We start from the raw sequence: 17,351 nt of genomic DNA on the forward strand, positions 1-17,351 counted from the left end.
TCTCAGTTGGAAGATGCACTTTATTACACCTTCAAGAGTTTTCACTGTGCCAAGTACATTGTCCCAGAACCGTGTTTCTTCAGAAGAAGCCAGAAAAGCTATAGAAGTCCACTCTGAATGGCTCGATATATTAGGGGACATTGTAAGCCATACAGGATTTTTATCTGAACAGCATGCTTCAACAAGCCATCAGTGAAGATAAGATTAGCAACAGTACAAAGTTGATCTGAAACATTCACATACAAGTTCCCTGCAACTTAAGTTTTCAAAAAGAACCAAAGCTGCAAGATTCAGATATGGGTTTTCAAACTCCAGAGTTCTACAGTGTTGGTATCCAGACCATCTGCACAGTTATGAACCTATGACAATAGCTTTCTAGCCTAACAATCCCTGTATTGTCCCCCAGTATGACCAATGCGCATTATAAAGAGAAACAAATAGATTAACTACATAGTTCTTGCATCTATTGTGTCTGAAAATTATTTCCTCAATTGCCTTTATGAGTTAGTGCTTTCCAGCAAGTGACTGTTAGATGACCATGTTTAATCAGCACACACAATGCAAGAACTGAGAGCCAAGACATCACTGGCAAGGTTCAAAGTTGCACCTTAGACTGGAATTAAGTGAAAGAAGCACCTACAACCAGGGCCGTCCTTAGCTATTCTGGGGCCCTACGCAGCCCCCCCCATGTGGGGGGTGGGGCCCCAGGCCTCCGTGGTGAGGGCTGACTTGGGGGGTAGGGGGAAACCACCACCACCCCCCAGCGGCACAGCTGGGGCCAGGTTGCTGCACTTCCTGCTGCTGGTGAGTGCAGGCCTGGCCCTGCTGCACTCCTCAGGGGATTGGGGGCAGGGCAGGGGCGGGAAGAGGTGGGGCTGGGGTGGGGGCCATTGCGTATGGGTAAGGACAGCCCTGCCTACAACATGCAACAGTAATGCCAAAATTAGGACACATTGCCTTCACAAACCCATTCCTTTTACAGTTTCCCCAAGTCAATAGAGGATCCTTTACTTAGTGATGCTGAATTCAGTTTTACTCTCCCTGCAAGTTTTCCCTCCACATTTCAGCAGTAGCAACTACATTTGAGGGATGGAAGTTTAATTCCATTCCCCACTGCACCCTCCCGTTTCTGCTGAATGTATTCAGCAGGAAACTACTGTTGTCATTTGAAACAGTCACATTAGCCAACAAGCCCCTAAAACAAATGGGAAAGTTCACTACATCTGAGAGCTACTGTTTCATCTGTCTGCAGAATCAGCCAGATATCAATGCACTGTGACACTCTGAATGCATTACAAACACAACATTGACTATATTTGTTCCATCTACACTGACCATTAAAGTTGTCAGCACCATGTCATTTAACTTAATGGTTCAGTCATATTCAGGCAGTAGAACTTTGTAGTCCAGTGAAGTCCCCTAGATACTTGATTTTAAGACACCTAAGGGCCAAATAACATAAAAGGCTGTAATCTGACTGTGTATGTCCAAAGAATTTCTCTCAGGCAGGGGAGCTCTGCTGGGTATTACTACATCGCTTCCAAGTTTAAACTTCTGCCTCTCATTTCCTAGCCCAGGGAGCACAAAGGAGGTGGGTTCTGCTATACTTATCCTCCATTGGATAAGCAGTTTCTCCTCCCTTGGTGTTCACACCTCAACAGCTAGCAGAGCACCTCACCCTCCCTGATTGAACTAACCTCGTTATCTCCATACTGATTTATGCCTGCCTCTGGAGATTTCCATTACTTGCATCTGAAGAAGTGAGGTTCTTACCCACGAAAGCTTATGCTCCCAATACTTCTGTTAGTCTTAAAGGTGCCACAGGACCCTCTGTTGCTTTTTACAGATTCAGACTAACACGGCTACCCCTCTGATACTTGACACCATGCAAGGCACTGCATTTAGCCATATGGAATGGAAATCTATCAACCTCATGAAGAAACTTGCACAAATACAGACAGATATCATCTTCCTTTCCAAATGCAAACAGATGGACATCATACCAAATGGACTGAAGGTGAAAAATCCATTGCTATCTACATACTGCACAGACCACAGTGAGAGATTATGCCATACACTATCAAAGAAACTGAGGAACCACCTGATCAGCATCCTATACAGCAAACAGAAAAACATCAAGAAAGAGCTCTCCAACCTGGAGACTTTCATAAATAACCAACCCTCCACACAAATGGACTTTACTATAATAAGACAGGAGATCTACATTACACACTTCACCTCTCTACAAAGGAAAAAGGACCGTAAGCTGTCTAAAATCCTACCTGCCACATGGGGCCACAACAGGGGTACCCCTAATCCACCCAGCAATATCATCAATTTATCCAGCTACACGCTCAACCCAGCAGAAGAGTCTGTCCTACCTCGGGGACTCTCTTTTTGCCCCAGCACCCCCACGAATATGATACAGTTCTGCGGTGATCTGGAAGCCTACTTTCGCCGCCTCCGACTCAAAGAATACTTTCAAGATAACACTGAACAGCGCACTGATACACAGATACCCTCCCACCAACAACACAGGAAGAAGAACTCCACATGGACTCCTCCTGAGGGTCGAAATGACAGTCTGGACCTATACATAGAATGCTTCCGCCGACGTGCACAGGCAGAAATTGTGGAAAAACAACATCGCTTGCCTCATAACCTAAGTCGTGCAGAACGCAATGCCATCCACAGCCTCAGAAACCACCCTGACATTATCAAAGAGGCTGATAAAGGAGGTGCTGTTGTCATCATGAACAGGTCTGACTACCAGAAGGAGGCTGCCAGACAACTCTCCAATACCGAATTCTACAGGCCACTTTCCTCAGATCCCACTAAGGAATACACTAAGAAACTGCACCATCTACTCAGGACACTCCCTACACTAACACAGGAACAAATCAACACACCCTTAGAGCCCCGACCGGGGTTATTCTATCTACTACCCAAGATCCACAAACCTGGAAATCCTGGACGCCCCATCATCTCGGGCATTGGCACTCTCACTGAAGGACTGTCTGGATATGTGGACTCCCTGCTCAGACCCTACGCCACCAGCACTCCCAGCTATCTCCGTGACACCACAGATTTCCTGAGAAAACTACAATGCATTGGTGACCTCCCAGAAAACACCATCCTAGCCACCATGGATGTAGAGGCTCTCTACACAAACATCCCACACACAGATGGAATACAAGCTGTCAGGAACAGTATCCCTGATGATGACACAGCACAACTTATTGCTGAGCTCTGTGACTTTATCCTCACGCACAATTATTTCAAATTTGGTGACAATATATACCTCCAGACCAGTGGCACCGCTATGGGCACCCGCATGGCCCCACAATATGCCAACATTTTTATGGCTGACCTGGAACAACGCTTCCTCAGCTCTCGTCCACTCACGCCCCTTCTCTACCTACGCTACATTGATGACATCTTCATCATCTGGACCCATGGGAATGAGACCCTGGAAGAATTCCACCATGATTTCAACAGCTTCCACCCCACCATCAACCTCAGCCTGGACCAATCTACACGGGAGGTCCACTTCCACCGTACAAATAAGTGATGGCCACGTTAACACCACCCTATAGCGAAAACCCACCGACCGCTACGCCTACCTTCATGCCTCCAGCTTCCACCCCAGACACACCACACGATCCATCGTCTACAGCCAAGCACTGAGGTACAATCGCATCTGCTCCAACCCCTCAGACAGAGACCAACACCTACAAGATCTTCACCAAGCATTCTCAAAACTACGATACCCACACAAGGAAATAAAGAACCAAATCAACAGAGCCAGATGTGTACCCAGAAGCCTCCTGCTACAAGACAGGCCCCAAAAAGAAACCAACAGAACTCCACTGGCCATCACCTACAGTCCTCAGCTTAAACCTCTCCAACGCATCATCAGTGATCTACAACCCATCCTGGACAATGATCCCTCACTTTCACAGACCTTGGGAGGCAGGCCAGTCCTCGCCCACAGACAACCCGCCAACCTTAAGCATATTCTCACCAGCAACCACGCACCGCACCATAACAACTCTAACTCAGGAACCAACCCATGCAACAAACCTCGATGCCAACTCTGCCCACATATCTACACCAGCAACACCATCACAGGACCTAACCAGATCAGCTACATCATCACCGGCTCATTCACCTGCATGTCCACCAATGTTATATATGCCATCATATGCCAGCAATGCCCCTCTGCTATGTACATTGGCCAAACTGGACAGTCACTACGCAAGAGGATAAATGGACACAAATCAGATATCAGGAATGGCAATATACAAACACCTGTAGGAGAACACTTCAACCTCCCTGGCCACACAATAGCAGATGTAAAGGTAGCCCTCTTACAGCAAAAAAACTTCAGGACCAGACTCCAAAGAGAAACTGCTGAGCTCCAGTTCATTTGCAAATTTGACACCATCAGATGAGGATTAAACAAAGACTGTGAATGGCTATCCAACTACAGAAGCAGTTTCTCCTCCCTTGGTGTTCACACCTCAACAGCTAGCAGAGCACCTCACCCTCCTTGATTGAACTAACCTCGTTATCTCCATACTGATTTATACCTGCCTCTGGAGATTTCCATTACTTGCAGCTGAAGAAGTGAGGTTCTTACCCACGAAAGCTTATGCTCCCAATACTTCTGTTAGTCTTAAAGGTGCCACAGGACCCTCTGTTGCTTTTTACAGATTCAGACTAACACGGCTACCCCTCTGATACTTATCCTCCATTGAGGCCCCTCCACCATCCCCACCCAAGAAAGAAGCTTGCCCTTAAATTGTAGCGTACGTTTATCTGGCAAATCCAAGGACAACACACAAGGTTGAGCATCTTGCCAAAAAACCTGAACCCCAACAAGTTTAGCGTTACAACATTAAAATAGAAAACTGCAAAGGAAAACAAGATAAAAGCAAAGGAGGTTTTCAGTGTGGGGCAGGAACAGAGCCCCACATCCAGCCCAAACTCCTCTGGCCTGACGCTACAAGCCCCTCTCCTGCCCCCACGGCAGCGCTGAAGGGCGGATTTGCTCGCTCAGGCCCCACGGGGGCTGAAGGAGACGGGATGGGTTTGGCCGAGGCGCTGAATCCCCCCCCCGGCAGGCTGCGCTGCTCGTTGGCTGCGCCACCCCAGCCGCTTCACAGCCCGGCCCCGCTCTAGGCAGCCGCTGGCGAGGATGCAGCGCCGCGGCCGGGCGCACCCACCTGTCACAGGCCGGCCCCAGCGCGGGACGGGCCCAGAGCCCCCAGATGGGCACGAGCCGCCCGCGCCGGGGTGCGCAGCCAGGAAAGCTGGGGCCAGGCCCCCCCCAGCCGGCGAACCGCGACGGCCCCCGCCGAGCGGCGCGGCCCGGAGATCGGGGCCCCTTCCGGGGGGAAGCGGCGCGGCCGGGCCCGACGCCTCTTACCGAGCAGCACAGCGGCCAGGAGCAGCCGGCAGCCGCCACCGATCCGAGCCATGAAGGAGCCGCGTCGGGCAGGAGGCGCAGGGGAGACTCCGCACTACGGCTACTGCTGCTACCGGACACGAGAGACACCCCCCCGTCAGGTCATATGACTGCTGACGTCACCGCCCCACGGCGTCACGTGATTCGGTCGCCAAAGAGAGGGGGCGGGGAGAATATCGCGAGAGGGTACGAGATGGCGGGGAAGATGCCCTCCCCCTCCCCTTCTGTCTTGGCTGACTTCCTAGCCTGGCCGAGGACCTCCTCAGCACCCACGTGGTACAACCCTCCCTTCGGTGCCTCTGTGCCACCCCGTGTTCCACCTCGCTCGGCCTCCCGCGGGCAGCGCGTGCCCTAAACTCGGCCGGTGACGTCAGAGCCCCGCGCAGGGTGGGGGGCGTTAATGCGGGAGGCTCGCGCGCTCCTGCGATGGCCCTCCGGGCCTCAGAGACAACGAGCCTGGGCCGCTGTGGAACGCTCCCGGGCTGGGGCCGGAGCCGCGGGGCGGGCGCTGATGCAAGGGTGGGACCGACACATCCAGCGCCTCCCCCCCCCCATAGTACTGCCCTTGCCACAGCCGGACTGCACCCCCGCGCGTCCCGCTCCAGGCACACCCCGGCCGGGGCTGGCCCGTCAGCGTGAGGCAGGAAGCAATTAAGCTCCTTAGTGGAGTCAGAGAGTTGAAACAATAGGGGCCGCTGCCCGACGCGCAGCAGAGCACCTGCAAGGCTACTCCGCAAGCCGGGTGAAGTGGGCAGGTGGGTTTCATTGGGGGCTGATTATTAAATGCAGGAGCTGTGTCTGTCTCTGGGCAGCAGGGAGCTAAGAAAACCACTTGTTTCAGAGTAGCAGCCGTGTTAGTCTGTATCAGCAAAACCAACGAGGAGTCCTTGTGGCACCTTAGGGTATATCTACACTACGAGAGTAGTTCGATTTTACTTAAATCGAATATGTGGAATCGATATTACAAAGTCAAACCTGTGTGTCCACACTAAGGACAGTAATTCGACTTTGTGAGTCCACACTAACGGGGCAAGCGTCGACATTGGAAGCGGTGCACTGTGGGCAGCTATCCCACAGTTCCCGCTGCCCATTGGAATTCTGGGTCGAGCCCCCAATGCCTTCTGGGGAAAAAAGTGTCCAGGGTGGTTTTGGGTAACTATCACCATCCAACCGTCACTCCCGCCCTTCCTGCCTGAAAGCGCCGGCGGGAAATCAGTTCGTGCACTTTTTTGGTCAGTGACAGCGCGGACACCACAGCACTGCGAGCATGGATCCCGCTGTGACCATCACTGCAGTTATGGCCGTTGTCAACACCTTGCACCTTATCATCCACCTTTCCCAGAGGCAGATGCTGAGAAATCGGGCGAGGAGGCTACGGCAGCGCGGTGAGGACCTGAAGTCTGAGAGTGGCACAGACCTGTCACAAAGCACGGGACCCCGCGCCGAGGACATCATGGTGGCAATGGGTCATGTTGATGTTGTGGAACGGCGATTCTGGGCCCGGGAAACAAGCACGGACTGGTGGGACCGCATAGTGCTGCAGGTCTGGGATGAATCACAGTGGCTGCGAAACTTTCGCATGCAGAAGGGGACTTTCATGGAACTTTGTGAGTTGCTGTCCCCTGCCCTGAAGCGCAATGACACCCGGATGCGAGCAGCCCTGAGTGTCCAGAAGCGAGTGGCCATAGCCCTCTGGAAGCTTGCAACGCCGGACAGCTACCAGTCAGTCGCGAACCACTTTGGCGTGGGCAAATCTACCGTGGGGGCTGTTGTCATGGAAGTAGCCAACGCAATCATTGAGCTACTGCTCTCAAAGGTAGAGACCCTGGGAAACGTGCAGGTCATCATAGATGGCTTCGCCGCGATGGGATTCCCAAACTGCGGTGGGGCTATAGATGGAACTCACATCCCTACCCTGGGACCGGACCACCAGGCCAGCCAGTACATTAACCGAAAGGGCTACTTTTCAATGGTGCTGCAAGCACTGGTGGACCATAGGGGACGTTTTACAAACATCAACGTCGGATGGCCGGGCAAGGTTCATGACGCTCGTGTTTTCAGGAACTCTGGTCTGTTTAGACGGCTGCAGGAAGGTATTTACTTCCCGGACCACAAAATAACTGTTGGGGATGTGGAGATGCCTATAGTCATCCTCGGGGACCCAGCCTACCCGCTAATGCCCTGGCTCATGAAGCCCTATACTGGCGCCCTGGACACTGAAAAAGAACTCTTCAACTACCGGCTGAGCAAGTGCAGAATGGTGGTGGAGTGTGCTTTTGGACATCTCAAGGGGAGATGGAGAACCTTACTGACTCGCTGTGATCTCAGCGAAACCAATATCCCCATTGTTATTGCAGCTTGCTGTGTGCTCCACAATCTGTGTGAGAGCAAGGGGGAGACCTTTACGGCGGGGTGGGAGGTTGAGGCAAATAGCCTGGCTGCTGATTACGCCCAGCCAGACAGCCGTGCGATTAGAAGAGCCCAGCGGGACGCGCTGTGCATCTGGGAGGCTTTGAAAGCTAGGTTCCTGAGTGAGCAGGGTAACCTGTGACTATTAAGTTTGTTTACAGAGCAGCTGAACCTGCCCCCGTTTCTTTACCCAGTAAATGTTCACTATCCTCTCCAGTTACATACCCCGTTTACCCCGTTCCCCCCTTCCAACACATGTTTAAAAATAAAATCACTTGAATTTTGTTAATGAACACCGTTTTCTTTATTTGTGTTTTCTCGGTAAAGTGTTGAACCTGGGACGCAGAATGTGGTGGGGAGCGGGTGTAGTGTAGTGATGCAAAGGACGCTTCTAAACTCCAGGAATGACAGGCTCCGCAGTGGTGGACTGGTTGTTTCAACGGAGCCTGCCACCCCTCCTGTTCGGGACTCTGTGTGTGGGGGCTATGTGACTTTGTGGCAGGGGGAGGACGGTTACAGATCCCCTGCTGCGTGGCTCTGTGATCCAGGATAAGGACCGCTGCATAAGATCTCTAACCGCCCTCCCCCGCCACAAAGTCACATAGCCCCCCCACACACACACACACAGAACATGAAAACCACCTCCCAGACTGACCAGGGTAACTAGTGACTGCAATTTGTGTGTGCCCTGCTGCTGAACCTGCCCCCGCCTCTGTACCCTGGTAAAGGTGACTGTCCTGTCCAATTACCAACCCCCTTCCCTCCCTTCAGACAGACTCTCCTCTAAAAGAACATGATGGAAACAGTAATTAACAGAAACGTATTTTTTATTAGCAACTACACATGAAACTGGGGGATGAAACTGGGACGGGGGCTTGGGTGAGGCGGGAAGGAAAGGACTTATCAAATTTTGGGGAATGAGAGCCTTCTGGTACTTGAGCAGTCTGCAGGGGTGGAGTGAGAGTTTTCACGGACTCTGCCGCCCCTCCTTCTTGGGACTTTGGGTGAGGGGGGTATGGGACTTTGTGGTGGGGGAGGGCGGTTAGAGATAGACTGCAGCGGGGCTCTGTCCTCCTGCCTCTGGTCCTGCAGAACATCCACAAGGCGCCGGAGCATGTCTGTTTGCTCCCTCATTAGTCCAAGCAGCGTTTGAGTCGCCTGCTGGTCTTCCTGCCGCCACCTCTCCTCCCGTTCCATGTGTGATCGGTGCATTTGGGACAAGTTCTCCCTCCACTGGGTCTGCTGGGCTGCCTGGGCTCGGGAGCAGCCCATAAGTTCCGAGAACATGTCCTCCCGTGTCCTCTTCTTCCTACGCCTAATCTGCACTAGCCTCTGGGAGTGTGATGCCAGGCTAGGTCGGGAGACAGTCGCAGCTGTGGGATGGGAAAAAGGGAGTGAATTCCTCAGAAAGATAAATTTAATTGTGAACAAATAACATAGTCTTTCTCTGTGAACAAGACCATGCACAGCACCTATCACATGCGCACTCAGGACAAGGTCGAATTTTCGGCCTTCGCATTCAGTGCCTGGGGTCTTGCAGTGCAGATCAGAGAAGCGGGGCAGGACAGCGGAATTTGTGTAGCAGGCCGACATGGTAAGCCGCAGACTTGTGGCTGCTTAAAACTTTAATAGCAGCACTGGCCTCCTTTCACGTTCAAAGCAATGCCAGTCCCTGCTGCCAGCAATCCGGCAAGCATGAACTCTGCCCCTGTCCCACCCCCTCGCGGCTGTCCCAGGGAAAGATCCCTGTATGCTGCCCCTCTCCCGCCTCCACCGCGTGGCTGTAAACCGCCGGTTACAGTTCTGTAAAGGAACAGGCAAGCAGTCCCAATACTAACATTCCCCTACCTAATTCAAAGCAGGTCACCATGAGCGACATCACTCTGATGAGGATTTCAGAGACGGAGAAAGAAAGGATGCTTCGGGAAAGCCTGCAAAGACCAGGGCCGTATGCCGCCATGCTCTGCAAGGCAATGATCCCGGAGTACTTGCTTGTCTCCTGGCGCGGAAACGTTTCCTACCACGGAGGACCCAATAAGGCCGCTCTCCCCAGGAACCTGAGGTATCTGAGCCTCTAGCTATTATCTTTGGAAAATCATGGGAGACGGGAGAGATTCCAGAAGACTGGAAAAGGGCAAATATAGTGCCCATCTATAAAAAGGGAAATAAAAACAACCCAGGAAACTACAGACCAGTTAGTTTAACTTCTGTGCCAGGGAAGATAATGGAGCAAGTAATTAAGGAAATCATCTGCAAACACTCGGAAGGTGGTAAGGTGATAGGGAACAGCCAGCATGGATTTGTAAAGAACAAATCATGTCAAACCAATCTGATAGCTTTCTTCGATAGGATAACGAGTCTTGTGGATAAGGGAGAAGCTGTGGATGTGGTATACCTAGACTTTAGTAAGGCATTTGATACGGTCTCGCATGATATTCTTATCGACAAACTAGGCAAATACAATTTAGATGGGGCTGCTATAAGGTGGGTGCATAACTGGCTGGATAACCGTACTCAGAGAGTTGTTATTAATGGTTCCCAATCCTGCTGGAAAGGCATAACGAGTGGGGTTCCGCAGGGGTCTGTTTTGGGACCGGCTCTGTTCAATATCTTCATTAACGACTTAGATATTGGCATAGAAAGTACGCTTATTAAGTTTGCGGATGATACCAAACTGGGAGGGATTGCAACTGCTTTGGAGGACAGGGTCATAATTCAAAATGATCTTGACAAATTGGAGAAATGGTCTGAGTTAAACAGGATGAAGTTTAACAAAGACAAATGCAAAGTGCTCCACTTAGGAAGAAAAAATCAGTTTCACACATACAGAATGGGAAGAGACTGTCTAGGAAGGAGTACGGCAGAAAGGGATCTAGGGGTTATAGTGAACCACAAGCTAAATATGAGTCAACAGTGTGATGCTGTTGCAAAAAAAGGAAACATGATTCTGGGATGTATTAACAGGTGTGTTGTGAGCAAGACACGATAAGTCATTCTTCCGCTCTACTCTGCTCTGGTTAGGCCTCAGCTGGAGTATTGTGTCCAGTTCTGGGCATCGCATTTCAAGAAAGATGTGGAGAAATTGGAAAGGGTCCAGCGAAGAGCAACAAGAATGATTAAAGGTCTTGAGAACATGACCTATGAAGGAAGGCTGAAAGAATTGGGTTTGTTTAGTTTGGAAAAGAGAAGACTGAGAGGGGACATGATAGCAGTTTTCAGGTATCTAAAAGGGTGTCATAAGGAGGAGGGAGAAAACTTGTTCACCTTAGCCTCTGAGGATAGAACAAGAAGCAATGGGCTTAAACTGCAGCAAGGGAGGTCTAGGTTGGACATTAGGAAAAAGTTCCTAACTGTCAGGGTGGTTAAACACTGGAATAAATTGCCTAGGGAGGTTGTGGAATCTCCATCTCTGGAGATATTTAAGAGTAGGTTAGATAAATGTCTATCAGGGATGGTCTAGACAGTATTTGGTCCTGCCATGCGGGCAGGGGACTGGACTCGATGACCTCTCGAGGTCCCTTCCAGTCCTAGAATCTATGAATCTATGAAAACCTCCAGGAGAGCTTCGTGGAGATGTCCCTGGAGGATTTCTGCTCTATCCCCCGACATATAGACCGGATTTTACTGTAGCTGCACTGGCAGGGACTAAACAGTAGAGCGCCTAGGGCAAACCAATCATGCTAAACCGGACTTTGTTAGATTTTTTTTCAGTAGTTGCATTGCCAAGGACTGAAACGTGAAGCGTCTAGGGCAAACTAATCATGAAAAACCCATTGTTAATATTGTTAATATTCCTGTTCTGTTAAAAATAAATGTTTACATGTTTAAAACACTTACTGACTGATCCGTCCCCTGATTCTGTGTCCGGGTTAACGCCTGGGGACGGTTGGTAGGGGATCTCTGTAAGGGTGATGAAGAGATCCTGGCTGTCGGGGAAATCAGCGTTGTAAGCGCTGTCGACTGCCTCGTCCTCCTCATCTCCTTCCTCATCTTCCCCGTCCGCTAACATGTCCGAGGAAGCGGCCGTTGACAATATCCCATCCTCAGAGTCCACGGTCAGTGTTGGGGTAGTGGTGGCGGCCGCACCTAGGATGGAATGCAGTGCCTCGTAGAAACGGGATGTCTGGGGCTGGGATCCGGAGCGTCCGTTTGCCTCTTTGGTCTTCTGGTAGCCTTGTCTCAGCTCCTTGATTTTCACGCGGCACTGCGTTGCATCCCGGCTGTATCCTCTCTCTGCCATGGCTTTTGAGATCTTCTCGTAGATCTTTGCATTCCGTCTTTTCGATCGCAGCTCGGAAAGCACGGACTCATCGCCCCACACAGCGATCAGATCCAAGACTTCCCGATCAGTCCATGCTGGGGCCCTCTTTCTATTCTGAGATTGCATAGCCATCTCTGCTGGAGAGCTCTGCATCGTTGCCAGTGCTGCTGAGCTTGCCACGATGTCCAAACAGGAAATGAGATTCAAACTGCCCAGACAGGAAAAGGAATTCAAATTTTCCCGGGGCTTTTCCTGTGTGGCTGGTCAGAGCATCCGAGCTCGGACTGCTGTCCAGAGCGCCAACAGAGTGGTGCACTGTGGGATAGCTCCCGGAGCTATTAGCGTCCATTTCCATCCACACCTACCCTAATTCGACAGGGCCATGTCGAATTTAGCGCAACTCCCCTCGTTGGGGAGGAGTACAGAAGTCGAATTTAAGAGACCTCTATGTCGAACTAAATAGCTTCGTGGTGTGGACGGGTGCAGAGTTAATTCGATGTAACGGTGCTAAATTCGACAAACTCCTAGTGTAGACCAGGCCTTAGAGACTAACAAATTTATTTGGGCATAAGCTTTCATGGGCTAGAACCCACTTCATCAGATGCATAGAATGGAAAATACCATAGACAGGTATAAATACACAGCACATGAAAAGATGGGAGTTGCTTTATCAAGTGGGGGGGTTAGTATTAACGAGACAATTCAATTAAAGTGGAAGGGGGCTGTTCTCAACAGTAGAATACCAAGGGAGGAAATCACTTTTGTGGTGGTAATGAGGGCAATGTAATCAGGACGGTCCTTTTCAAACAGTTGACAAGAAGGTGTGAGTAACAGTATGGGGAAATTAGTTTCTATAGTGACCCATCCACTCCCTGTCTTTATTCAGGCCTAATTTGATGGTGTCCAGTTTGCAAATTAATTCCAGTTCTGCAGTTTCTCATTGAAGTCTGTTTTTTTGTTGAAGAATTGCCACTTTTAAGTCTGTTATTGAGTGTCCAGGGAGATTGAAGTGTTCATCAGCTGCTTGCAAGCGTCGCACAACTTAAAGCCCGGGGCCTACCCCTACCTGGGCGCACTAAACTAACTCTGAACTAAACTACTTTAACTATAGGTACTACTAACTATGAACTAACAGAGTCCAAGAGGGAAGCTGCAGACAAGCTGGAGCAGAGCAGTTCCGATGCACCTTCACTGGCGGCAAGAAGGAACTGAGGGTGGGGGGAGCGCGCAGCGCCCCTTATACCGCACCACAGAGGTGCCACTCCAAGAATTGCTAGGGGAAAAACTTCTGGCACTGGTGCACGTGGTGAGCACGCACACCTATTGTGGAATGCATGTGAGCAATCACTCGAAGAACTAATATTTAACCTGAAGCTAAAGCTGAAACTATCTGCCACTTCTTCAGCCAAAAATCTCCCTTAAGAGAAGGTTTGCATCAGCTCCCAAAACTCAGTAGAAACTCGAGGTTCATTTTAAGATTGATTCCACTTTATAAAAACAAAAAGACCACATATTGGAAACCATGGAAAATCACAACTTTTAACTGAGCTCCTTTAGTTCTGTCAGCCTTTCATTTTCCCTTCTAGCTTTACATTTAAAGACACAATATTTATACTTCACAGGTGGCATATTAGAAATGTGAGCTATAGAGCATTCCTATTTTGTTTCGTATATGTCTGATATCTCAGTATTCCATCAACATAACCTTTGAACTTTCCGTATAGTACCATAATTTAATCTCACATGACCTAGCTGTTTGGATATAGAGATACACTAACTCTTTGTACGACCCATGGAATCTTTGTATGCAGTGTTGTTATAACCATGTTGGTCCCAGGATATTAGAGAGACAAGGTGGGTTAGGTAATACATTTTATTGGACCAACCTTTGTGAAAGCTCAAAAGCTTGTCTCTGTCACCAACAGATGTTGGTTCAATAAAAGATTACCTCCCCCACATGGAATCTTTGTGAACTATGGGAAATGCCTCAGTCTGCTTTTGCCTAATCAGAAATTGTTAAAAGATAACCCTAAGGAAGGTCAAGTCTACACAATCACTGTATGATTAAAAGGTACTGAAAGTTTCAATAGACACTGAAGATGACCATATAATGGATAGATATGCTTCATAGTTCTAGGTTAAGGGAACCTAGCTGAGGTTGTTTGTGTGAAGTTAACTGCACTTTTGCATACTTTACAAAAAGGGGAGAAGGTTGTAAAGTAGAATCATAGTTTAGGATTTATAGATTTTTCTAAAATTAATGTTTTGAGAAAACTAGAAAATTCTATTAAGTCTTCTTTGGCTAACCTGGTACAGAAAAGCAGCAAAGTAGTGTTAGCCAGTGCATTTAGGTTATGTTTATATACACCACATGAATAGCTATATATTATATAAATACCATATACGTGTGTGCTGGGTAATTATGCTAAGTTGTACACTGCTTATTTTTGCTCATTTATGCTTAGGCATATATCCCATGAGACCCTGGGAGATGTATAGCTCAGCACTTGGCTTAAGCAAATACAAAAACTGTCAAAAGCTAGATATACGAGCATTATGAAACAAAGGTACAATATAGTACAAGGAAATAATGAAAGATGTATGAACGCTTTGTATGAGGGAGTATCTTCATGCCCCTTAACATTTGGTATTTAATATTCAAACGAAAGATGGGAAAGTACAAGGAGGCACCAAAGACAAAGCTGGCTTGTTAAACTTTAAGTGCTCTGTTACTTGTAAACAGCCATGCTATAAAAGATAGCCAGTTTAAAGGGGCACTTGGAAAGCACATTCTCTGTCTAAGATGAACTGAACACACTGCGAGACTTCAGTTCCCAGGAAGGATTGGTGATGTATTAACTTTTTCATGTACCATAGTGTGTTTTGTCTTTAGACAACTTTGGCTGAGCTTGGTTATGTGAGCTCTTGAATGTTCTTAATATCAAACTGCAAGTATAGTCAATTTATTGGCTATACCTTTTAGTCCAGAAAGATGTGTTGTCATAAAGATGGTTAGATGCTGTAGTGGAAAAGAAGATATGGAGCACAGGACATTCAATCACATCGTAATATGATTGTTTCTCCTGGCCAGCTTGGTTAAAGGATATCCTCTCGCTCATGCTTTAGAACTATTTGTTTTACCACTGAAATTCTGTTTCTAGGAATATCTTGTATTATAAATCAGTATCTCAATACATTGTGGTAGGGTTTTTCTGCTTCTAACACCCCAGACCTGAGAGCATTTAGGTTTCATAGTGCAGAGAATGAAGGAGGGTCAGCTCTACTGCCTGACCCTTCATCAGGGAGGTACATCACTTGGTCACTCTCCTCATCATGGGTGCCCCCGCTAAATTAATCAGTCCGGGGAGAGAAACCTTTATGTCCTAAGCTGCTTTTCTATAGTCTTACTTGGGGCCTTTTAGATAGGTGATGGCTACAGGCAGCATGCTTCAACATAACCTCTTCCTAGTACATGAAAAAATAGTTAGCCCCTTTTCCTCCCCTCCCCACAAAAAAATAAAAAAAAAAAGGCAAAACCACCCCCCCAAAAGTCTCCCACTCCAAAAAACAAACAAACAAACAAAAAAACAACCCAGAGCCCAGATACATACGGTATTTAACTTTTCATTGTGGGTTGGGATCTGCCTTTATCTCTAGCCACCATTGCAAGAAGCTAAAACACTGTGGTGGAAATCACTGCTGTTATCATTGAAGTCCTCAAGAGGCACTCTTCCTCTTGTGGACCACTAGAGACAGAATTCACTAATTTTTTAAAAAAGCATCTAAGGAACACTTTCAGTAGTGTCTGAATATGAATCCGCAGCAGAGGAATTGGGGCCTGAGTGAGGCCTGGTCTACACTAGGAGGTTATGTTGAATTTAGCAGCGTTAAATCGAATTAACCCTGCACCCGTCCACACAACGAAGCTATTTAGTTCGACATAGAGGTCTCTTAAATTCGATTTCTGTACTCCTCCCCAACGAGGGGAGTAGCGCTAAATTCGACATGGCCATGTCGAATTAGGGTAGGTGTGGATGGAAATGGACGCTAATAGCTCCGGGAGCTATCCCACAGTGCACCACTCTGTTGACGCTCTGGACAGCAGTCCGAGCTCGGATGCTCTGACCAGCCACACAGGAAAAGCCCCGGGAAAATTTGAATTCCTTTTCCTGTCTGGGCAGTTTGAATCTCATTTCCTGTTTGGACATCGTGGCGAGCTCATCAGCACTGGCAACGATGCAGAGCTCTCCAGCAGAGGTGACCATGCAATCCCAGAATAGAAAGAGGGCCCCAGCATGGACTGATCGGGAAGTCTTGGATCTGATCGCTGTGTGGGGCGATGAGTCCGTGCTTTCGGAGCTGCGCTCGAAAAGACGGAATGCAAAGATCTACGAGAAGATCTCAAAAGCCATGAGAGAGAGAGGATACAGCCAGGATGCAACGCAGTGCCGTGTGAAAAACAAGGAGCTGAGACAAGGCTAACAGAAGACCAAAGAGGCAAACGGACGCTCCGGATCCCAGCCCCAGACATGCCGTTTCTACGAGGCACTGCATTCCATTCTAGGTGCGGCCGCCACCACTACCCCACCACTGACCGTGGACTCTGAGGATGGGATATTGTCGACGGCTGGTTCCTCGGAGATGTTAGCGGACGGGGAAGATGAGGAAGGAGATGAGGACGACGAGGCAGTCGACAGCGCTTACAACGCTGATTTCCCCGACAGCCAGGATCTCTTCATCACCCTCACAGAGATCCCCTACCAACTGTCCCCAGGCGTTAACCCGGACCCAGAATCAGGGGAAGGATCAGTCGGTAAGTGTTTAAAACATGTAAACATTTATTTTGAACAGAACAGGAATATTAACAATATTAACAATGGGTTTTTCATGATTAGTTTGCCCTAGGCGCTTCACGTTTTAGTCCTTGGCAGTGCAACTACTGCAAAAGAATCTAACAATGTCCGGTTTATCATGATTAGTTTGCCCTAGGCGCTCTATTTTTTAGTCCTTGCCAGTGCAGCTACTGGAAAAGAAGGTCTATATGTCCGGGGATAGAGCTGAAATCCTCATGCGACATCTCCACGAAGCTCTCCTGGAGGTAATTGGAAAGCCTTTGCATGAGGTTCCTGGGGAGAGCGGCCTTATTGTGTCCTCCGTGGTAGGAAACTTTTCCGTGCCAGGCTATCATCAAGTACTCTGGGATCATTGCCT

General features: G+C 48.9%; 1 protein-coding gene across 1 annotated transcript in view; it reads right to left on the reverse strand.

Annotated features, from left to right (window-relative positions):
- Positions 1-5,585, reverse strand: part of LAMP1 (lysosomal associated membrane protein 1) — a 31,018-nt gene extending 25,433 nt beyond the window's left edge. The window contains exon 1 of the mRNA XM_065406622.1: positions 5,432-5,585. Coding sequence (XP_065262694.1) covers positions 5,432-5,483 — 52 coding nt within the window. The 5' untranslated portion in view covers positions 5,484-5,585. The remainder of the gene's footprint in view (positions 1-5,431) is intronic.
- Between the last annotated feature and the right edge of the window lie 11,766 nt (positions 5,586-17,351).

Source organism: Emys orbicularis, chromosome 1, assembly GCF_028017835.1.
Source record: "Emys orbicularis isolate rEmyOrb1 chromosome 1, rEmyOrb1.hap1, whole genome shotgun sequence".
NCBI classification, from domain to species: Eukaryota; Metazoa; Chordata; order Testudines; family Emydidae; genus Emys; species Emys orbicularis.